The following is a 23,890-nucleotide window of genomic DNA, read 5'->3' as shown; positions in this document are numbered from 1 at the left end:
GAGGCATGGTCTGCAGTAAATGTATGTGAAATTCCTGGCATCCAAAAAGCTTTTAGAAATGGATTGTTTTTTTTTTTTTTTAGGCCTGTTGAGTGGGAATTATGAGCTTTACTGACGTGTAGAACACAAAATTACAGTTCCTTAATCCAAGCTACCATTAAATGAACATATAGGACACTGTACTAGGTCTCGTAGAGGTTAAGAAGACAAGTCACATACAAATAGTGTAAAGACACAAAGACACTTGGGATCTTAATTGATGCTAGGTGTATGACAGCTGTCCAGATTCAACAAAATGCTTCAGCATGTCGGAATGATTATCATTCCTCATGGAGAAGATGAGGCAGGGTTCATGTTTCCCTTTCATTAGCCACGCGGTTCTCTAGGGTGATATGAGGACCCCTAGTAGCCCCATCTGATCTTATTTCTTTGTTTTCCAGCTTCCCTTTGCTCTTATACCCATCCTCACGTTTACAAGCTTGCGGCCAGTAATGAGTGACTTTGCCAATGGAATGTGAGTATTCTCCTCTTAGTTCCCCAGAGGGGATAGTGATATGTGGGAAAAGGTGTCTTCATCCAAGAGGCCAGTGAGAAATGATTCATATAGGGGAGCTATATGCTTTGAGAGGCGATTGCTGGCTGCTTACTCTTTGGCTTAGACAATGGAGACTGTGAATGTAGCAAGGAGAAAGCACATTTTTCATCTCAGGGCATGAAAGCTTCAACTGCAGCCACTGAAGTTTGAGGTACCTTAATTCTTTGTTAAATTATTTTAATGAGAAAGGCATAAGCTAGTACCTTTTATATATATTCCTTTAAAGGATATATGAGTATTGTTGCATTTCTAGGGACATAAATGTTAGGGTTTATTTGGTGGTATTTTTTCTCCTCTTTCTCCCTATCATGGTCTAACTTTGGCCCGTTTGACCTAATCTGGAACATAATAAAAACCACTTTTCACTTCATTTTTAAATGCCTGTACCTCCTTTCCTGTTTACCCCACAAGATGCAGTTTCCTTTTCTGTGTATGGCTGGGTTGGACTAATCCATCAGTGACTGTGCTCATTCCTTTACAGAGGTTGGAGGATTGCAGGTGGGATCCTGGTCCTTATCATCTGTTCCATCAACATGTATTTTGTAGTGATTTATGTCCAGGACCTAGGTCATGTGGCATTATACGTGGTGGCTGCTGTGGTCAGTGTGGCTTATCTGAGCTTTGTGTTCTACTTGGTAAGTCCAGGCTGGAGGTGGTAGGGGCACAGGTACCAGGGATGGTAGAGGTGAGACTGACTGACATTGAGAAGTGAACAGATCCAAAAGAGCACATAGCAATCTGCCTGCAGGTCATTGAGTCAATTTATATCGAATGGTCAAATGAGCTCTTTATGAAACAATATTTCTAACCATAAAACTCACTTTGGTTCCTAAGATCTGTCAATTTTTGATTTCTGTTACTTCTATATGGTTTCCATTCTTAATAATTCCTAACAGCAGAGTGTAGTATGTTTGAGGAAGTACAAGGAGGGTAGCAGTACAGAGGGTGGAGAGTGGTACAAGATGGAGTTGGAGAATGGGCTGTGCAGTGTGATTTTAGCTTTGGGGTGGGACACATGTGGGCGCACAGCCCAGCTGCACTCTACCACTTACTAGCTGACCAAGGAGAGAGAGTCTCTCGTTGGATATTCTAGAGTCCTTTTTACAAACCATGGTTATAAAACCATAGCTATACGGAAAAGGTATGTAAAATTTATACACACATTATCAAAAAAATTTACGTCTAAATTATGTCAAAATAGTAATAGTAATTGTCTTAGGAAGGTGAGATTGTGGATATATTCTCTGTTTTCCAAATCTTCTTTAACTTTGCTTACTTTAACGAAAAACAGCCAAAGCAACAACAACAGCAAGTCCTCCTCTCTGCCCTATACAGGTTTCTGTGAAAACTAGAGCGGTTAGGGATAAGGAACAGCAGAGTTTATGCCGTTTCTACTACAGAGAATGGCTACAGATGGAGGGTGGAAAGCTGCTGTGATATGTAGAAGACTTGCCTGGGCCCCATGCCAATATGCCACACGCTAGGGACTTGACTGAGAAAAATCACTTTAGTAAATATTGAAAAATACTTTGGATTGATGTGTCCCTTCTCTTCCTCTTCCCAGTAAACCTTGTGCACACAAAGATTGTACTGACTCTATGATCTAGGGACTGACTTCAAGGAAAAACAAGGAACTGATTGGGTCCTTGACAGGATTGTTTTCTAAAATTCACTGCAGAAGTCAGGGGAATCCTTTCATAACGCAAATTGGATATGAAAGTGCCAAGTTGACCTTAGTCATCCTGAGACTAGTGAGATTGTTGAAGACCCAATTTTAGACGTGAGGGCTGATTGTAGACCAGTTTGCTGCTGTTTAGCTCCAAAACAGGAACTTCACAAACTTCACAGAGCAGCTCAGGAGACTATGCCAGTTGGATTAATCTGTCATTCATTCTCCCCATTATAAGGAAGGGTAGGACTGGAGAAAAGTGGTCTTCAGGGAACGCCCAGCTGAATAAAAGAAACCACAAGCACAAAGCAGTAGGACAGAGAGAACACAGTATTGATAATAGTGTGGAGAAACTATGTGGAGGAAGACAGATTTCAGCATTGTTTGAAGGAGGAGTGGGGTTGGGACAATGACTTGTGCAACCTGTGGTGGTAGAAGAAGGGCAAAGCTGGATATTCAAGGAAGAGAACAGGTTTGCATTTGAGCAGCTGTATGAGCAGTCATGGTGGGTAAGAGGGCTCTTCAAAGAGCCTGGTGAATGATGACCATATTTTATCTTTCAGGGTTGGCAATGCTTGATTGCACTGGGCATGTCCTTCCTGGACTGTGGGCACACGGTAAGCATCTCTAAAGTCCTGCTGACCGAAGAAGCCACCGGTGGCTATGCTAAGTAAACACTGGATTAGTCTGTCTGTCTTCTGCAGGTAGCCATCAGAGCCAGTGTGTTTCTATGGTTTACTGTGTGAACATAGCTAAAAGTATGTGCTGATGCACAGACTGTATTTAGGACTCAAGTGTTGGTCGGGGGAGACCTACTTTCATATGTGTATGAAAGATGCAATTGTTTTTCTTTTCTTGACCTCCTCACCTGGGAACTGGATTAGGTAGGATTCTTGAAAAGCTGACGTTTGCTACTATCATTCTAACACTAAACTCTTAAGTAGCTGCCTAAGGGCTATCTAGCTTGTTTTATCCTTTTGAGAGATAATCATCTGTGCGTGATTCTTGACCAGGCCATATATTTGAAAAATTTTCAGAAAGTGCAAAACATTTTTCGTAATACAAACAAGAGAATGAGTATACAAGTTTTGTTTACCAAAATAGAGTGCATTTTCAAAGGCAGATTAATTCTTGTTATGCACACCCTTTCAGTTATTGTAATTATACAACAATCTCAACTAGGGTCATCCAGATGAAACACAGAATTAAGAGACAGGCTTAGGATTCTTTTCACTTATTTCCACTATAAGTTTCTCAATGGAAGTTAAAACAGGTGAGAAAACAAAGAAGGTGAAACATGGACAACTAGCAAAACTCCCCTGTTAGGTGGTAGTTACTAATCACCTTTTGAAGATCTTCCTCAGAGATTGAAAGCTTATCAGCGTTTTCTTGGGAGTCCTGATTTTAATAAACTTCGTGTTAGTATAGAGCTCTGCTGATGATATTTAGCCTTGAGCACACATAGTTGTAAAACCTTGACTTTCCTCCTCCAGGAGGGCGATGATAGAAAAAGATGGCAGCATTTATGAACTGACATTCTCATGAGATTTTGGGGGTGGGGAGAAAAGACTCAAAGGAGGAAGAAGAGCCATCTGTTTTATTCCTAAAAGCCACGTCTCACAGGAATTCATCATGTTGTTCTGATGCACCACTCTGCCTCCTGCCCAAGATGACTTGTCAGGCAGTCTCAGGAGCTGTGGAGCTAATCATTGCAAAGCCTGCGCTCGCTCTCTCTCAGCAAGTCAGTAGGTGTCACTGTGGTTGCAGTGTTCTGTGTGTCAGCAAGGTTGAACTGGGCTACCTCTCTACAGCTGTTTCCTCAGAGGGAAAAACTTTGAGACCAGATGGTGGAGCTCTGGAGTCAGAGGACATGGGTGTCTTCAGCCTGAAACTGGTGTCCTTTAGCCACTTGGGACATTTTTACATGTGAAGCCTGAGACTGTGTGGTTATCTGAAATCAATCACATTTGTCTGCTGGAGATAAATAATCAAAAGTCTTCTGTAGCCATTGACGTGGTGAGAACAGTAATGGGAATAGCATTGAAGGACTTCTCATTTTCGGAGCTTTCCTTCTGGAGTCCTGGCTGATTGATGTTCTCTGTTCATCTGAGCCCCCAAAGGCATTATTACTGATATTTTGCACCTAGTGAAAAGTGCAGACTGGATGGACTGTCTTTTACAAAGCATTAAGGGTACACTAGTGTGTTTTATTTACTGACTAGACATTTTTCCTAGCCTCTCACATAATAGAGTACAGAATCATGAATGACAATTCCCCTAACTGTTCCTCCTCATATCTGCCCCTCTCCTCCTACCACCATCATTCTCCAAACTGGTTGTAAAGGTGTTGTGTGAAGATAATCAGGGACTGACATCTTAAGGCATCCCTGATTGTCATGGAGGAATGGACCTTTGACCTTTGAATTTTGGCATTTGCATCTGGACAGGTGAGGGTATTTTTAGGTACTGCACAGCACAGAGGAGTAACCCCTGTTCCATCTGAGGAGATTCTCTGGAATTCCCTTTTGGGTTGGGAGCCTCCCTGGAGGCCTTGACCATTTGGGAGATAGGACCTTCAGGCTCCTCTGTCCATTTGGGTTGGAAGCCTTAACCATTCATTTGGGAGAACAGGACCTCTGACTGTTTGTCTTTGGCACTCCCTAGTCTTATTTGTTGGAACTACAGTGCATTTGGTGTTTGAGTGTGTTTGTGTGTGTGACTATGGAAATAAGAATTAAAGCCCTAAATGTAAAAGTTGTACACTGGGAATTCTCTGTCTCTGCTGTTTGGGCTTTTACGCCGTTTGGACCTAGGACAGATGGTTGGCAGTAATGGTTGGTTAGAGATGAGATTCTTGAAAACTTCTCTCCAGTCTGCCTCTGTAGATATTATTTTGAAAGTATTCTATTTGTTTTCAGTTTTATTTTGTCTAGTGTGGTGTTCCCGGGCTTGTATTTGAAACCTTTTAAATTTCTCTTTGTATTGAGTGTTTATCTATATTAGTATGTTACATATAAAGGTACTGTCTATGAGAAAGTTTAAAGAGATGCCAGGTTTTCTAGGACTCTAGGTGCTCTCCACATACTATGTTCTGTTCTCATGCACATTTTTAAACTGATGGGCACCTGAGCAAGAGTGATACCCTGTCTGTACTAAAAATAGAAAGAAATTAGGCAAACAACTAAAATATATGCAAAAAAAATTAGCCAGACATTGTGGCTGGTACACATGCCTGTAGTCCCAACTATTCGGGAGGCTGAGGCAGAAGGATCACTTGAGCCCAGGAGTTTGAGGTTGTTGTGAGCTAGGCTGATGCCACGGCACTCTAGCCCAGGCAACGGAGTGAGACTCTGTCTCAAAAAAAAAAAAACAAAACTGATGGGCAGATTACATCAGGAAAATTACAGAGCTCAGATGGTCAATCTGCCACGTTAGCATTAAAATGCAAAGTTTGTCTTTTGCCTGCTGAAGCTGCAGTTGCTAAGTTACAGGGGTTGATATGAAGCTGACTGAACTAAGTTATCACTAATTCAAGGCCAACTAGGAACACCAGTTACTCATTTGAAACTGAAGGGGAAAAAAAGGTTAAAGATGCTTTTTTAAAAAAGAAAACCCAAATTGTCAGGAAAGCTGCTTTACCCAAAATTTTACTCCATAGTTTTTATTACATTACCTATCAAGGGAACTAAAGTTTGACCATGTGAACAAGTCTCAATTTTGTCAAAAACAATTTGATTCAACCAGGTTTTACAAACTGATCTGAATATGGCTATGAGCCTATAAAGAAAAAACGGCATATTTGGATAATACTGCCTGGCCCCAGCACTCTCTCAGGTCTGGGGAGATGTGGCCCCTTAATGGCTCCCTGAGCTACAGTACTACTCTCCAATTAAATTCGTTTTGTCAACATGTTGGGAAATTGGATAAAATCCCTAAGTACAGTCAGTCTTTTATGCTTCTGTATCAAAACAAGTGAGATCAAATTAAACATAAGATTCTAATACCGAGGACAAAAACTTTCAAGATCAGGAAACAAAATGCCAGATCTAAAATCCCCATCTTGGGCGAACGCGGTGGCTCACATCTGTAATCCTAGCACTGTGAGAGGCCAAGGCAGGAGGATTGCTTGAGGTCAGAAGTTCGAGACCAGCCTGAGCAAGAGTGAGACCCGGCCCCCCCACCCCATCTCTACTAAAAATAGAAAGAGATGATCTGGGCAGCTAAAAATATCTATATAGAAAAAATTAGCCGGGCATGATGGCACATGCCTGTAGTCCCAGCTACTCGGGAGGCTGAGGCAGAAGGATTGCTTGAGCCCAGGAGTTTGAGGTTGCTGTGAGCTTGATGCCATGGCACTCTAGCCCGGGCAACAGAGCGAGACTCTGTCTCAAGAATAAATAAATAATACCAGCAGAAGAAAATGCCCACGATGAAGAAGACCTTTGGTCAGCTGTAGCAGCAGCTCCAGCTATGCCTGTGCCGGCTCAGGCTCAAGCTGTGGCTGAAGCGCCGGCAGCAGTGTTGGCTCCGGCTGCAACTTCAATTGCTTTCCGAGATCTCTCTCCTAACCCTGCTGCCCCCCCTCCCCCCATGGCTGTGGACCCCTTTCTTCACCCCTGCTGGCTCCTCCAGCCATCTATCCTTCACTTTCTTACTTCTCTGAGAATAGTCAGGGGAAGCCTGGGGACATGGTCTCTCCTTCATATACCCAGCAGGGTACACAATTGTTCGGGGTCCTCCCTCCTCCTCAGCAGGACAATTTCCTTTAAGACAGGTCCGTATAGGAGGAGTAAATGAAGATAAACAACCAGCTGGATTAATATGGGTTTATAGCCCATTTACCACCTCTGCTCTGTGTAATTAGAAACAGAATAACTCTGTGCACAGGGACGATCCAATGCTTATAACTAATCTGTTTGAATCTATTTTCACCACACATCACCCCACATGGACAGATGTCCAGAGACTGCTTAACAGACTGTTAACTTCTGAGGAGTGTCGCATTATCCTGGAAAAGGCCCTAGAAGAAGCTGCCCAAGTACATACAGAAGACCCAGATAACCAGGTGAGAGCTTGAGCTAATCTGGCCATTCCTATGCGTGACCCCACTGGGACTCAAACAGCAGAAATCAAGGTAAGATTCAACATTTTTGAGACTGCATCCTTGTTGGGCTTAGAAAAGGAGTGTCCAAAATTAAAAGCCTGAACAGGCTGGGTGTGGTGGCTCACGCCTGTAATCCTAGCAGTCTGGGAGGCCAAGGTGGGTGGATTGTTTGAGTTCAGGAGTTCGAGACCAGCCTGAGCAAGAGTGAGACCCCCATCTCTACTAAAAGTAGAAAAAAATTATCTGGACAACTAAAAATATATATAGAAATAATTAGCCAAGCATGGTGGTGCGTGACTGCAGTCCCAGCTACTCGGGAGGCTGAGGCAGTAGGATCACTTGAGCCCAGGGGTTTGAGGTTGCTGTGAGCTAGGCTGATGCCACGGCACTCTAGCCTGGGTAACAGAGTAAGACTCTGTCTCCAAAAAAAAAAAAAAAAAAAGACCCAATGCTGGTGACTGGGTTATCTGGAAAACCCTCCCAAAAATATTTTCTCCAAACACTGGATTATTTTTGGGAATTCTTTCCTCACACACAGCTTTCTGTACGTGCCTGAGTACCCTCTCCCATTGCTGGGTAGAAACCTTCTCTCCAAATTGCTGGCTCAAATAATGTTTGAGAATAAACAAGTGCATATTGCAGTTCCCCCAGAAAATGCCTATGCCTTGCAGCAGCTCTCCTCGCTCCCTTGGCTGTCCCTCAAGCGCTGCCCGCTGAAGTCTTCAATCAAGTAAACCCTGAAGTATGGGTTACCGGACAACCTGGAAGGGCACACGTGGACCCTGTTCACATCAAGATTAAACCAGGAATCTCTCCCCATCAACTCAAATAGTATCCATTAAAGCTTCAAGCTAGGAAGGCCCTTCAACCTCTTGTTATGGCCTTTTTAAAATACAGACTTCTTCAGCCTTGTAGCTCTCCGTATAACACTCCCACTTTGCCAGTTCAAAAACCTGAACTCAGAAATATCATTTTGTTCAGGATCTCAGAACAATAAATCAAATAGTGAAAGACATTTATACTATGGTATCTAATCCTTATACCCTTCTCAACACTCATCTGGCAATTTCGCTTGACTTTCAATGATAGACTTAAAGGATGCTTTCTTTTATATTCCCCTTGGTCCTGAATCACAAAAAGTCTTTGCTTTCGAAAGGGAGGACTAGGCCGGGCGTGGTGGCTCACGCCTGTAATCCTAGCACTCTGGGAGGCCGAGGCGGGTGGATCGCTCGAGGTCAGGAGTTCGAGACTAGCCTGAGCAAGAGCGAGACCCCGTCTCTACTAAAAATAGAAAGAAATTATATGGACAACTAAAAATATATATAGAAAAAATGAGCCGGGCATGGTGGCGCATGCCTGTAGTCCCAGCTACTCGGGAGGCTGAGGCAGAAGGATTGCTTGAGCCCAGGAGTTTGAGGTTGCTGTGAGCTAGGCTGACGCCATGGCACTCACTCTAGCCCGGGCAACAGAGCAAGACTCTGTCTCAAAAAAAAAAAAAAAAAAAAAAAAAGAAAGGGAGGACTTGAGGACAAAAACCAAATGTCAGTACTGTTGGATTATCTTCCCCCAGGGATTTAAAAATTCTCCAACTATCTGTGGAGAAATTCTAGGTAGACATTTAAGAGAAATAATTTTAGAAAAGGGAGTAATTTTGCAGTATATAGGTGATATTCGGCTTCACTCTCACTTTTAATTAAAATCAAGACAGCATACTGGAACTGTATTGAATTTCTTACCTGACAAAGGATATAAAACATCCCAGAAAAAGGCCCAAATCTCACTGCCCATTGTCAAGTACTTGGGATTTAAGTTGTCTCAAGGGTCTCAAAATCTCCCAGACTGGAGGGAGGCTGTAAAAGGAGTAGCAGTCGCCACTCACAAGCAACTGGGAGGATTCCCTGCAATGGCAGGATTTTGTTGGCTTTGGATTCCTAGCTTTGGTTTAATAACCAAACCTCTCTATAAAACCTTAAAAAGAGAGGGAAAGGAGCCCCTTACTTGAACAGGAAAGTGTCAAAAGTTTTTTTAACTATTAAAGAAAAACTGATGACTGCCCCTGTTCTGGGCCTCCCGAATTTGTGCAAGCCTTTTGATTAGTTCATCCAAGAAAGACAGGGAATTAGACTGGGGGTATTAATCCAAACTTTGGGAACTCACAAGTGTCCCATGGGTTGTTTGTCTAAACAATTAAATATACTAGCAAAAGGATAGCCCACTTGCCTGAGAACAGTTGCTGCTACTTACAATATTTTACAAGAAGCTGAGAAATTTACGCTTGGACAGCCGGTAATGGTTCATACTGCATGTTATGTGTTACCCCTACTAGAACAAAAGGGGAGGCTATAGGTTAACAGCTGGCCAATTAGGCAACTATCAAGCTACTCTGTTAGATAATCCTAATGTAACTTTAAAGACAGTGTCCACCTGAATCCCACCACCTTGCTGCCTACAGACTCTCACTTCCCAGTTCATGATTGCATTCAAATCATTGACCAAGTATATTCTAGCCTCCCGGATTTGACTGATCAGCCTTTGTCGTCAGACCCAAATGAAGAATTCTTCACAGATAGGAGAGCTTCATGGAAAATGGATAACGCAAAGCCAAGTATGCTGTAGTTACCAACCAACAGGATGTATTAAAGCTTACCCCAACAAGACTGAACGGGCATCAGAAAGGAAAGGAAATTATTCCTAGGTTTGAACTTCCATCAACTCTCCAAAATGATAATGGAACAGCTTTTATTGCCAAAATCACTCAAAAACTATCAAATATCAAAAATTTTATAAATTGATTGGAAATTACATTCATCATGGAGACCCGAGTCTTCTGGGAAAGCTGATGGAAAAAGACTCTCCAAGATTTGTGAAGAGACCAATTTAACTTGGAACAAAGTGTTATCTCTTGCCCTGTTAAGACTTCAGGTGGCCCCCAGAAGTAAATTTGCAGTTAGGCCCTTTAAATTTTTATATGGGAAACCATTCCTAAGAGCTTCCAGCCACGGCTCAACCGATGATTCAAGGAGATGGAGGCTCGTTCATATGTAAAACAACTTTGTAATATGGTAACTACTATTTCTGAATTTCCTTCCAACAGGCTCCAGTTTCCAACAAAAGTGCCCCTTCATTCCATAAAACCAGGAGACAAAGTATTACTAAAAACCTGAAGAAACCAATATCCTGAGGATTGACTACAGCCACAGTGAATCAGCCTATCTGAGGTGTTCCTGACAACTCACTTATCAGTCAAACACTCAGGAGTTAAGCCGTGGATTCATTACACTCAAATAAAAGAGGCACTCCTATCAGAGACCCCATGCCTCCAGTGTTCACCACCTTCTGAGGGACTGGAAAAACAGTGGGCTTGTAAACCCTTAGAGGACCTAAAGTCACTCTTCCACAAAAAAATAAGTAACATGAAATTATATACTCTATACATCTTATTTGTTCCTTGGAAATTTTTGCTTGCCTGGTAAAACACTTCTTTAGTAAAAATTTCCCAAGCTATTGCCTCCTCCGCTAACCTATCTAACTGTTGGGTTTATCATCCAAAACCTCATTCAGTGCAAGACCATGTTAAGCCTATTCTTGTCCCTGTATACAGTTTCACTAATGTACTCTCCTGTACATTGAACTTACAGAAGCCTGCCTCCTGGATTGCTTACAGAGTACAGCTAATAACTCCTTACTCAGAGGTTCCATGTTTCTTTCTTACCCAGCCCCTTATCAGATGTTAAGGAAACCCATACTCAAATAAGTGTACTTTCTACTGAGTACTGGGTCTCTCTAAATTGACCACCGATTGTAAAAAGTTGACTACTACAGTCTTTTCTACACCACCCTCTTTAGATTATCTCATTAAGAAATGTTCCAATCCCTCAGACAAGGACCATGAGACCCTTGTTTTTACCATAGTACATCAGCAAAAGCTATATTCTCAAAACTGTAGAAAACTAGCAACGTGTCAGCTCCTAGAGGGACAAAATCAACTCCCTTACACAGACCCTTGGTTTAAAAATTTACCCTAATTCTGCCTAACAATAGTTCTGTAAGCCTTCAAACAGGAGCAGGTACTATTTGTGCACCACTTGGATGTATTTTTGTCTATGGAAACAAGAAAGAAACTCCTTGGACTGATGATTGCTTAAACAGCTAGTCAATAGAGGACACTTGTTTATTAAGAGTCCTCACAACACCCTTTTCAGTCCATAACAGATCTGAAATTGCTCATTGGACCAGCCCCCTAAAATTGTTTTCACGAGTAACCAGGGGAATCTTAAATGGAGATTCCATTTGGGAGGCCCCAAGACAATACTCCCAGGAGGAATCACAGATGGAGATAATTACTTCCTGGGGTCTACCCTACTGCCCTGGTGGGCAGTAGCAGCTCACCAACTTGTGCTTCACAACCTATTTATAACCTTAAAAAATGATTGTTAAGGAAACTGCATTAGCAATAGCTACTCAACAAAACCTTTAAACTCTTCAGCTCCAGTGGTTCTTGATAATGGCAATGCTCTTGACTATATTTTAACAGAACAAGGAGGTATTTGTGTTATAGCTAATTCTTCATGTTGGGCTTATATTAATACTCCACAGAAGTAAAAACACATGTTAATAAAATTAGACAACAAACTTCGTGATTACAACAGGTTAATAAACATGATGTAGGAATAGGAGATTGGTTCTCAGAACTGTTCTCTAAGATTACTCAGAATACTCCCTCCATTCTTTCAAAGATCTTAAAATTTAGCCTTTCCCTCCTACTACTAACTTTCTTAATTTATCTCATTAGAAGTATATTCATTAAATATGGATTAAAATGTTGTTATAAAACCACAAACAAAAATAATCAAGTGATGGTACTAGAAACTTTCACTCATGAGCACTTTCAGCAACAGGCTCAAAATTTTCATTCCTCATAGCCTAACAACACCCTACTTCAGCAAGGAGCAGCTAAATAAATCAATGCCCCGATTCCCTAAGATTGAGGAAGAAGCCAAGAAAAGGGAGGAAGTTTTAACCGGTTCTGTAAGCAAGAAAATGTTTTCTCAATAATGTTTTTAGTTCCCTCTATTTCAAATGAGTTTTCAGTGTTCACATTATGGCTGCAGCTGGCGGCTCTAAGTGGCCTTGACAGCAAGATTTATCTCAGCCCTGGTAACTTAGCAGCTACAGTCTCAAATTAGATGGAAAATAGAGAACTCTTCAGTAAAATTTGCAGACCAGAAATTTGTTAACTTTCTGTTGCAATGATGCATTCTCTTTTGAGTTTCTTTCCCAGGAACGGGGGAACCTCCTACAAAGCTTCAGACCACCTGTGTGTCAGGGAAAGACAAGATAAGCGATACCACACACCACAGACTGTGCCCAAAGACCCACTGAGCCTGTGCACAAGGCTGAAACAATGATCAATATTAACCCCTAGCTCATTATAATACTAACATCTCTGCCCTGGGAAGGACATATCTGGCATGTTTTGATCATGTGATGTATGTACTAACATGATTTCCCACTGCGCTTGTGTGCCCTGTGTTCCACCCCATACACACAATGATACTCACACTCCTCGTGGGTTATTCATTTTGCCTGCAGAAAAACCCGTTGACCCTGCTGGTCAGGAAGGCAGATTTGAGGCGATTCTTAACCTCCCCCTCTCTGTTGATATGTCCACGGAAAATAAATCCTTTTCTCAACAATCCTCGCTGTCTCAGTAATTGGCTTTCTGTGTGGCAGGCAACAGCGAACCCCCCTTGTGGGTTCCTAAACAGGTGTCCAAGATGGAGGCAGTATGGTGTGGGAGTTGAGTGCTGGCTCCTGGGTCTAACACATTTGTGTTCAAAGCCTGGCTTTGCCCCTAACTAGCTATGTGTCCTTAGGCAAATTACTGACCCTCTTAAACCTCAAATTCTAATTTGCAAAATGAAGATAATAATCATTCCTGCCTCATGAGTTTATTGTGAGGATTAATCCATGTTTGTGGAATGTGAAATGCTGTGTTTGGTACATAAGAAGAATTCAGTTAACATCAGTTCCTCTGAGAAGTGGGCACTCAGAAGACAAAAGTGGAGTGTGTGTGTTGGGGGAAACAGGTGACTAAAGGAAACAGTGGGGCTATGGTAGAGTCTAATTGTAAAATCCATTCTTATTTTTAGATTTCCTAAGCTCAAATAGGCCTTTCCCTGCAAGACCTCAGTCAGGGGTGATTTTACAGGTGCTTCTATTTTTCCCTGAAGGGGGACCAACTGCCCCCGCCCCCTACAATGTGCAGAGACAGCTTTGCCTTAGGCAACTCATCTGATGTAGAACAAGGACAGGAGAGAGGTCAGGTTGTAGTGATAGGATTTTCCTGCTTGAGAGAAGCCTGAAGCAAAGAGATCTTCATCGTGAGTCCTGGGCAGAAGATCCCTAGTTCCTTCCTCTGACTCAGTGATTGTTCTGTATAGGACCAGAGCCGCTTGCTGAAAGCCTACCTTGCCTAATTTGAATTCTTTCTATTCTAAGGTGTTATGTTTTTATGGTACTAAGCAGATTTTCCTTAAAACCACTAGAAAACTGCCTGCTACCTTGAAAGCCACAACTGCTTTCTACTCTCCTGTATCTCACCCCACTCCAGTGCCTTGTCTTTTCAGGTTTGCCTTCTAAATCATTTCCCTGAGGCAAATTTTCCCTATTCTTTCAATTCCCCTCCTCCCAGAATGAGAAATTCTGGACTTGCCCTGGTTTTCTTTCTTGCTGTCTCAGGGTTTTTTCCTATCTTTTTCTTTTTCATCAGGCACCGAGACCTGAGTTTGCCTGGCTCTGTTGTCTGCCTGTGGTCCACTCATTGACCAGGCTGATGCCAGCAGTTCCTTCAGATCCCAAGGGATAGACAGGGCGGCATTTTCACTCACACTCTGAGACTCCTCATAATTGCATCAGTGCTGCACGTACCTATGTGGAAAATACATGTGGACTGTCAGGTGTGGCGTTAATTGGTTTCACCTCCTGTCTCAGAGGAGCAGAGTCCTAGTGCACTTGTACCCCTGGTACCAGACCCTGAACCAGCTTCACTCCATGGGGAGCTGTGAAGGGAAGTCTTACTCTGCCCCTTTCATCCACTGGCACTCCCAGGCCCACCACCAGCTCCTGTTCCTGCCAAATGGGACAGAAATGAAATCTTGCAATAAAAGTTTTTGAACTCAACAAATTGTTAATTAATATCTAGGAGTGTCGCGGTTCAGTCCAGGGCTGGACTTTGAAGTGTTGCCCCAGTTCTTGGTCTCCTGGCTTGGAAGAATACAAGCCTTGGCCTGAACGAAGGAGAGAGATGACAGACACTCATCAAGTATGCGTGAAGAATTGATCATAAGGGAAGTTTAAGGGTGCAAAAGGAAAATACCTTTCCTACGGGGAAATGGGTCTGTCTCCGCAAGTGGAGAAGACCCTAATTAACTCTAGAATTCCTCCTTTTATGTTAGTAGTTTATGCTGAAGGTTAGTTATAATTACTTATGACTGACTATATGTCACGGGCTTTGGGGACTGAATTTTTCCAGGTGTGGACATAACTTAAGGTTATGTTCCAGTCATTCTTTTCTCATATACGATGTGATGATGTGATACGATGTGATGGGGAAAGTCTCTGTTTAAGGTGTTTTTGTCTTTTCTGATTGGTGGTCAGTGTTCCATTGTCTAATCACCCTACTCTTTAAGACTGAAATAACTGTTTCCCTTGGTTATTTTTCTGTAACTTTTTCCTGCTTATTGTTTTCCTATAGCTGTTTCTTCCCTCTAATTTTTCTGCCCCTATCATTCCATTACCTCTGACCTGTTTCTCTGTCCCTCATGTTAGTGTGGAAAGGCCAGTGCTCACAGTGAGGGTGTCAGTGAGAGAACTCATAGGATTGATCTTTAATTGTTACTGGGGAAATGGTGGGATTAGGTATTTTCCTGTTATTTTTGCAAGGCCGCCCCTTTCACCTAACAGGAGTGGCAGATATATATGCTTCCCTTTTCATGGGAGGTCAAAGATGAAATTTGATTATGCTTTGGAGGGTGTGGTTTGCCTCTCAAAATTCTTTTTTTTGTTTTTATATGAAGGGGTAGGAGGTTGTGAGAAGGAGGGTCAGTTTCCTTGTTTTTTGTGTGTGTGTGTGTATCGTTGAGAGTCTCACTCTGTTACCCTGGGTAGAGTGCAGTGATGTTACTGTACCTCATGGCAACCTCCAACTCCTGGGCTCAAGAGATCCTTCTGCCTCACCCTCCTGAGTAGAGAGTAGCTGGGACTACACGTGGCGCCGCAACACCCAGCTGGGTTTTTTAAAAATTTCTTTTGGTAGGCCAGGCACAGTGGCTCACGCCTGTAATCCTAGCACTTGGGAGGCCGAGGCGGCTAGACCGTTTGAGCTCAGGAGTTTGAGACAAGCCTGAGCAAGAGCGAGACCCCCATCTCTACTAAAAAAAAAAAATAGAAAGAAATTAGCTGGACAACTAAAAATATATAGAAAAAATTAGCCGGGCATGGTAGCACATGCCTGTAGTCCCAGCTACTTGGGAAGCTGAGGCAGGAGGATTGCTTGAGCCCAGGAGTTTGAGGTTGCTGTGAGCTAGGCTGATGCCACGGCACTCTAGCCAGGGGGACAGAGCAGTACTCTGCCTCAGAAAAAAAAAAAAAATTTCTTTCTGGTAGAGACAGGGTCTCACGCTTGCTCAGGTTAGCCTCAAACTCTTGAGCTTAAGTGATCCTCCCGCCTTGGACTCCTAGAGTGCTAGGATTACAGGCGTGAGCCACCGTGCCCAGCCATGAAAAAGTTTTAATAACCAATGGTTAATACAGTTTTCTGACACTCTGTCAGATCTCTGAGCAAGATTAAATCTTATTCCAAAAAGACTTAATTCCATTTGTTTTTTCTTATGTGCTAAAAATGTTGTAAAAGGAAAGTAAGAATATTATAATATTCGTGTATGTATCTACCACCCAAAATTAATATATACTATCATAAGTATTTTTTCCTTCCAAGTAGCATTCTCTTTCTTTTCTCCCTCCCTTTATTTTCAGTATTAGTTTTTGTTATTGTTTTGTTTTTTTGAGACAGCGTCTTGCTCTCTTTTCCAGACTAGAGTGCTGCGGCATCATCATAGCTCACCTTGACCCCAAGCCCCTGGACTCAAGAGATCCTCCTGGCTTAGCCTCCCCAGTAGCTGGGATTACAGACATGTACCACCATGCCCAGTTAAATTTTTAATTTTTTGTAGATGGGGGCTTCCATTGCCCAAAGTGGTCTCAAACTCCTGACCTTAAGCAATCTTCCCCCCTGGGCCTCACAAAGTGCTAGGATTACAGGCATGAGCCACCTTGTCCAGCCTCTCTCCCTTTAAACAGCCCCTGTATAGAAGTCCACTTTTAACTCTATGAGAGTGTGTATGTGTGTCTATGTGTGTATACATACAAATAATATATGGTTTGTTTGTTTTTTTTAAGATACAGGGTCTGAATATGTTGCCCAGGCTGGCGTCAAACTCTTGGGCTCAAGCAATTATCCCACCTCAACTTCCCAAGTAGCTACAAGTTCATGCCATTACACCTGGTAATGATATTTTTTAATGCTTTAAATTTTATTTATTTATTTTATTTTTATAGATTTATACGGTACATGTGCAGATTTGTTACATGGATATATTTCATTGTGGTAAAGTCTGGGCTTTTTGTGTAACCCTCACCAAATTAGTGTACATAGTACCCATTACGTAATCCCACACCTCTCTCCTACCGTCCCATCCTCCCTTCCGAGTCTCCAATGTCCATTATTCCACTCCCTGTTCCATGTGTACTCATTATTTAGCTCCCCCTCATAAGTGATAACATGCGGTATTTGACTTTCTGTTTTTGAGTTATTAATATTTTACATAAGATAATGGCCTCCAGTTCCATCCATGTTGCTGCAAAAGACATGATTTTATTCTTTTTTTTTTTTTTTTTTTTTTTTTGAAGACAGGATCTCTCTCTCTCTCTCTCCCTCTGTTGCCCAGGCTGGAGCGCAATGGTGCAGTCACACTTACCAAGCCTCGAACTCCTTAGCTCAAGTGAGCCTCCCGAGTAGGTAGAACTACAGGCACTCACCACCACACCTGGCTAATTTTTTTATTTTTTATAGAGATGGGGTCTCATTATGTTGCTCAGGCTGGCTTTGAACTGTCCTCAAGAGATCCTCCCCCCTCAGCCTCCCCAAAGTGCTGGGATTACAAGCATGAACCACTGTACCCAGCCAATTTCATTGCTTTTTGTGGCTGAGTAGCAGTCCACGGTATCAATACCACATTTTCTCTATTCAGTCATCAGTTAATGGACACTTAGGTTGATTCCATATCCTTGCTATTATGAATAGTGCTGTGATAAACCTGGGAATGCAGGTATCGTTTTGACAGAATGATTTCTGTCCTTTGGGTAGATACCCAGTAGTGGGATTGCTGGATTGAACTAGTTCTTTGAGAAATCTCCATGCTCTTTCTGTAGAGGTTATAAATAATTTACATTCCCACCAGCAGTGTATAACCATTTCCTTTTCTCTGCATCCTCACCAACATCTATTGTTTTTTGGCTTTTTGGTAATGACCATTCTGAGTGGTGTAAGGTGGTATCTGATTATGGTTTTCATTTGCATTTCTGTGATGATTAGTGATGTTAAGCATTTAAAAATTTATTTAATTGGTTTCGTGTGGCACTTATTTTTCTGCATTTTGTTTTCTTTCCCTTAACTTTATTTTCAAAATTCATTCATACAGATCATGTTCATTAATTACAGCCACTGTGTGGTATTCCATCACATGAATACACCCCTATTTGTTTATTCATGTGCCACTGATAGGCATCTACATCGTTTTCGATGTTTCATTATTGCAAACACACTATTGTGGAGAAAATCCTGGAACATGTCTCCTTGTGGTAACATATGAGAGTTTCTCTTAAACAATGTTCAGGGTTTTCAGAGATTTTTGTTTTGTTTTGTTTTTTATTTTTTGAAACAGGATCTCTGTTGCCTGGATTACTAGAGTGCACTGGTGTTATCAAAACTCACTGCAACTTTAAACTGCTGGGTTCAAGCACTGTTCCTGCCTCAGCCTCCCAAGTAGTTGAGACTATAGGCATGCCACCATGCCTGGCTAATTAAAAAAAAAATTTTTTTTTGTAGAGACGGGGTTTTGCTATGTTGCTGAGGCTCAGAGCTTTTTTTTCAAACCACTGTGGATACATATTTTATATTAAGACCCAGTTCATGTATGAAATAAAAGTTTATTTTAATACCTGCCCTTGCTATAGACACTCTATTTCCTGCCCTATTGCATTCTATTCTATTTCATTTTTGTAAAATGCTGGGCATGACCCACTAAATTGATTTCATGACCCACAAATGGATTGAAAAACAATACTCTAAGAGTGCAGTCCCCAACCCTGGAGCTGCCAATTGGTACTGGTCTGTGGCCTGTTAGGAACTGGGCTGTACAGCAAGAGGTGAGCAGCAGGTGAGTGAGCAAACGTTCATCTGTATTTACAGCAGCTCCCCATCACTCACCATCCCCCCTCCACTGCCCCAGGGTCTGTGGAAATATTGTCTTCCACAAAACCGGTCTCTGTTGTCAAAAAAGTTGGAGACTGCTGCTCTAAAGTATATATCCGGAAGTAGACTTTCCAGGCCAAAGGGTAGGTGCATTTTTTTTTTTTTTTTTTAAAAAGAGTCTCACTCTGTTGCCCGGGCTAGAGTGCCGTGGCATCAGCCTAACTCACAGCAACCTCAAACTCCTGGGCTCAAGCGATCCTACTGCCTCAGCCTCCTGGGTAGCTGGGACTACAGGCATGTGCCACCATGCCCAGCTAATTTTTTCTATATATTTTTCGTTGTCCAGCTAATTTCTTTCTATTGTTTTAGGAGAGATGGGGTCTTGCTCTTGCTCAGGCTGGTCTTGAACTCCTGAGCTCAAATGATCCGCCCCCCTCAGGGTAGGTGCATTTTTAACTTGAGAGATATTCTCAAGTTCCTTTCCAAAGTGGTTGTGCCAGTTTTGCAAGGTATGAGTCCTAGTTTCTATACTTCGTCACCAAGACTTAAAATGGTGAAACTTTTAGTATTTCTGGTGTTTTTCGAGACAAGAGTCTTGCTCTGTCACCAAGGCTTGAGTGCAGTGATACCATCATAATAGGTCAGTGCAGCCTCAAACTGCTGGGCTCATGGGATCCTCTTACCTCAACAGGACTATAATGCATGCACCACCACATCCAGCTAAATTTTTTATTTTTATTTTTGTAGAGTCGGGAGCCACCATACCTGGCCAGACTTTTAGATTATTGATAGTCTAATACATGGGAAATAAATCTCATTGTCAGTTTAATTTGCATTTTCCTGATTACTAGAGAGGTGGAGTGGATTTTATTATTTAGATTTTTAATATACAGATATTATCATTGGTCATTTGGATTTCTTTTGGGAACTATTTATACCTTTTGTCCATTTTTCTGTTGGCTTGTTTATCTTCTTTATTACTATCCGTTTGTAGCAGTCCTTCACAAATACAGATACCAATCTTTTCCAGATACACATGTGGCAGATACCTTCTCCCTAGCTCCCTGTCACTTGTATTTTAACCTTGTTAAAGATGTGTTTTAGACAGGAGTTTTTAATATTGATTAGAGTCAACTTTATCAAAATTGTACATTATGACTTCTACTTTTTCATAATTTCATTTTTAAAATTCTATCTTAAGATCATAAAGGTACCATATTGTTTTAAAGCTAATTTTGAAGCTGGTTGTTTTGTTTTCTTTTTACAACTCAAGGTCTTTAATTCACCTATTTATTTTTGCCCACTCCTTTTCTGTCTTCAGAGATTTTCTGGGGCTCACTATGTGATTCTTCATCATCTCTGGCACTCTAAGCATCTTACCTCCTCCCTCAGAGTCTTTCTCCTGGAAGAAGACAAGGGGAATATGAATGAGGCCTCAGGCTTAGTAGATTACCTCCTTGAAGGCCTGTAAGGAAGAAGCAAGTGGCAAAGGTGAGGTAAAGGGCATCATCAGGAGGAATCTCTGCAAAAGATGATGCCCTAGGGTGGTTCTTCATCCTCATACCCGGGATCCTGGAGGAAGAGTTGTTTGTGGAGAGAAAAAAAAGAATGTCTCAGAAGGTTGGCTCTGAAAGGAACAAGGTACAGACTCCTTGTGCTATGTTTAAAGCCCTTCCACTCCACTTTCTCATTTTACCTATCTTCCCTACCTGAAAACCCTGGGCACTTTTTCTGTGTTGCACCAGAAGATTGTGAAACTGAAGCATAGGGTTACACAGAAGTTGTCATATATCTAGGATTAGAACCCAGGTCTCCTGAAACCGGTTTTTGTGAGACAAATTTTAAAAGGAGGTTAGCACCTCCAGAGGAGATATATTCCAAAGTTACACAAGAAGTAGCCTTTGATTCTAATAATTGCAGTCATGAAAAAGCATTTATCAGTACCTGTTTGTAATGGGCAATTAAGGTAGACAGTGAATTAATTCTGAATGTATTGTTCATGAACATGGTTTCAGAATTTATAGTGTATAAAAATTAATAAAACAGATAAGCAAAGGACTTATCATGTGACAATAAAAAGGTAGACCAATCCAGACAGTAGACAGTAATTACTGTAAACAGTAAAGAATTCACATCAAACAGAAATCAGGGTAATTCCGGGATAAGGGCATCATTAGGTGAAGAGCAGTGCCTAGGAGGGATTGATTATAGGGGGTTCCAAGGTCAGGGAAAGTTGGGGATCAGTCAGGGAGGGCGGGCCTCTTGCCTTCTGACTTCTCCCACCCACTTCCACCCTCCACACATGTGCCCCACCCCAGGTTTTTCCTCTTGCCATCAACATAACCCTTGCTAAGGCCTGAGATCAGAGGAATTTTTACTTTGTGCTAGTCAGCAGGAACCACCCTCAGGAGCCACTTTGTGCTGCCTGGCACGTCCACAGCAATTAGAGCAAAAGGACAGAGTAAGGAAACTCTTTGAGGAAAGTTCTCCTCACCCAGCTTTGCAGGGTCACCTGGGAGCACTACCATCAGTGTTGATGTTCACTGGGGAGGTGGGGGGGCACCGTTCCACTAGCACCACTGCCTGAGCTTCCCCTGCATTCAGTTCCTATTGGAGACAGGAAGCCCTTGCGTTGAAGTACTGTCAATTTAGGTACATTTGCGCCTTCAGCAGGACTCCTAAGCGTCTTACCAAGCTCAATCAATGTTAGGAAGCTCCCAGTGATTTTATAGTTTGATATCATTCTCAGAAAAATTGTTTTAATGTACCCAAAAATAAAGGGTTCACATGCTTACGTACAAATGCTGATATTTATGCTAATGAATGTACATGTATTGTTTCAGGGAAGTTATTGGCCCTGTCTCAGAGTCTTGGTACTTGCCATTCCCTCTGCCTGAGTTCTTCCCCAGATATTCATATAACTTGCTCTTTACTTCAGTCAGATTTATGCTTCAAAGTCCCAAACCAAGGTCTTCCCTAACCATCCCTTCTGAAATAGTCCTTATCTCCCACCTCTGGCTCTTGTTGCTCCATTTCCTGCTTTTTATTAAATAAATTTATTTTTTAATGGAAGTTATCACTCCCTGATGTATACTTACTGACCAGTTATTATCTATGTCCCTCACAGAATGTAAGTTTTTACAGAGTAGGAACTTTGTTACGTCTTGATCATTGCTATATCCCAGTGCCTAGAATAGTGGCTGGCACATAGTAGAGCCTCTATAGTGGATTTGTTAAATGAATGAAAGTAAATGGAACAAACGTATGTGTTCGTGTGTCCTTATGCCAGTGGTGTATAATGACATTAAACAGAAGAGACTAACAGCAAGATGAGTAGTGTCCTAGACTACAGCAGTCTTTCTGTACTACCCCTTTCCAGTATTAGAAACTCAGTCATTCTGAATTTCTGACCCTACCCGTTGAGAAGACCCCCCACCAAGCTGTTTTTCAGTCGAGGTGACTCATATAGGCCTGACCCCACACCCTACCTCCAAGGATCAGCTTGTGTCCCAGGCACCCATAGCCACTGTTTTTGGTTTGGGACTTGGCTTATGACCCTAGGTAGTAAATAGCCCTCCCTGGGACTTTTGCTGAAGGATAGGAAAAGAGATAATCTTCCCGTGCTATCTGCATGGATCAAGTCAGCCCAGCGCAGATGGTGGCTTTTGTGGTATCGTGCAGGGAGACCTGCCTGAATAAAACCCCACTGGTTCTAAAGCAGAGACCAAAGAGGAAGACAGAATTAGAAAGAGACAGTGGCCTAGTGGTAGTATCTGGGTCCCCAGATTCAGCCCTGCCCAAGGCTAGCTGTATGATTAGTTTTCCCAGTTATGTGAGTGATCCAGTTCTTTTTGAACACAACCAGTTTGAATCAGTTTTCTATCCCTGGCAATCAAAAAAACGAGACAAAAATTATGCCTAGTACACATTTAGCTGTACTACATCAATTTTCATTTGTACTACATCAATTTTCATCTGTTTACTTAATAACATGTAGACTTTGACCTAACTTACAAACATTTTTATAGTTCACAAAATAATCTTGTTATATACATATTACTTAATTTTAACACAATTATGTGAGGTGAGGTATATATTATTCTTTTAGTTGGTTAAACTGAAGCTCAGAGAAATCAAGCAATTTATCCAACATCCCACAGCTAATAAATGGCAAAGCAAGAACTCTAATGTAGGTCTTTTGGCTCTGAATTCCAAGCCTATTCTGCAGCTCCCCAGCTGCTTTCTCAAGTATTTGTTCAGTTTCTTCATGAGTGTGTTTTCTGTTTCTCTTAATAGAAGAGAAGGTCACTTAAACAGAGGTCATCGGTGTTTGCCTTGAGTCTCTCTTTTAGTTTCTAAGGCAGCTTCCTGGAATGAGTGGAGCTCAAAGGAGGGAGTTGGCTTTCACTGGTGATAAGGTTATAGAGTTTGCGAGACCTGCTTTCTCTTGTTAAGGAGCTGTCATCAGCTGACTGAAATAATGCAGGTGTATTACTGTGCTGTTTTTCCACTTTTTTTGACTGTGACTCACAGTAAGAAATATGTTTTACAGCAACCCAGTATACATACACACATACAATTTTTTTTTCTTTTTTTTGGGTTCATACAGGATCTTGCTCTGTCACCTGAGTTAGAGTGCAGTGGCATCATCATAGCTCACTGCAACGTCAGACTCCTCAGCTCAGGCAATCCTTTTGCCTTGGCCTCCCAGCGTGCTAGGATCACAGGCATGAGCCACCATGCCTTCCCCCCGCCCCACCCCATTATGTCTGTGGCATTCTCTGGTATTTTCTATTGTATTTTTTAAAAATTCTGGTTGTGACCCTCACAATTAATTTTATATGGGTTGAAACCCAGTTTGAAAAACACTGTTACAGGTCATATATATGTAGAGTCAAATCTAAGCTAAAGTTTAATCACACAAGTATTAATATTTGAGCGCTTATGATGTGCCAAGTATATTGCGAAGTATATTGTCTTCTAGCATCA

General features: G+C 41.9%; 2 protein-coding genes across 2 annotated transcripts in view; both read left to right on the top strand.

Annotated features, from left to right (window-relative positions):
• The window catches only part of LOC138396956 (natural resistance-associated macrophage protein 2-like), a 32,962-nt gene extending 20,156 nt beyond the window's left edge, over window positions 1-12,806 (top strand). The window contains exons 14-17 of the mRNA XM_069490770.1: window positions 441-514; window positions 1,077-1,230; window positions 2,828-2,881; window positions 12,650-12,806. Coding sequence (XP_069346871.1) covers window positions 441-514; window positions 1,077-1,230; window positions 2,828-2,881; window positions 12,650-12,709 — 342 coding nt within the window. The 3' untranslated portion in view covers window positions 12,710-12,806. The remainder of the gene's footprint in view (window positions 1-440; window positions 515-1,076; window positions 1,231-2,827; window positions 2,882-12,649) is intronic.
• A 7,563-nt stretch (window positions 12,807-20,369) lies between these two features.
• Window positions 20,370-23,890, top strand: part of SLC11A2 (solute carrier family 11 member 2) — a 43,261-nt gene continuing 39,740 nt past the window's right edge. The window contains exon 1 of the mRNA XM_069490778.1: window positions 20,370-20,392. The gene's annotated coding sequence lies outside the window, so the exon portion shown is untranslated. The remainder of the gene's footprint in view (window positions 20,393-23,890) is intronic.

Source organism: Eulemur rufifrons, chromosome 16 (assembly GCF_041146395.1).
Source record: "Eulemur rufifrons isolate Redbay chromosome 16, OSU_ERuf_1, whole genome shotgun sequence".
NCBI classification, from domain to species: Eukaryota; Metazoa; Chordata; class Mammalia; order Primates; family Lemuridae; genus Eulemur; species Eulemur rufifrons.
The sequence above is the reverse complement of the archived record's forward strand: the minus strand, read 5'-3'. Positions and strand labels throughout refer to the sequence as shown.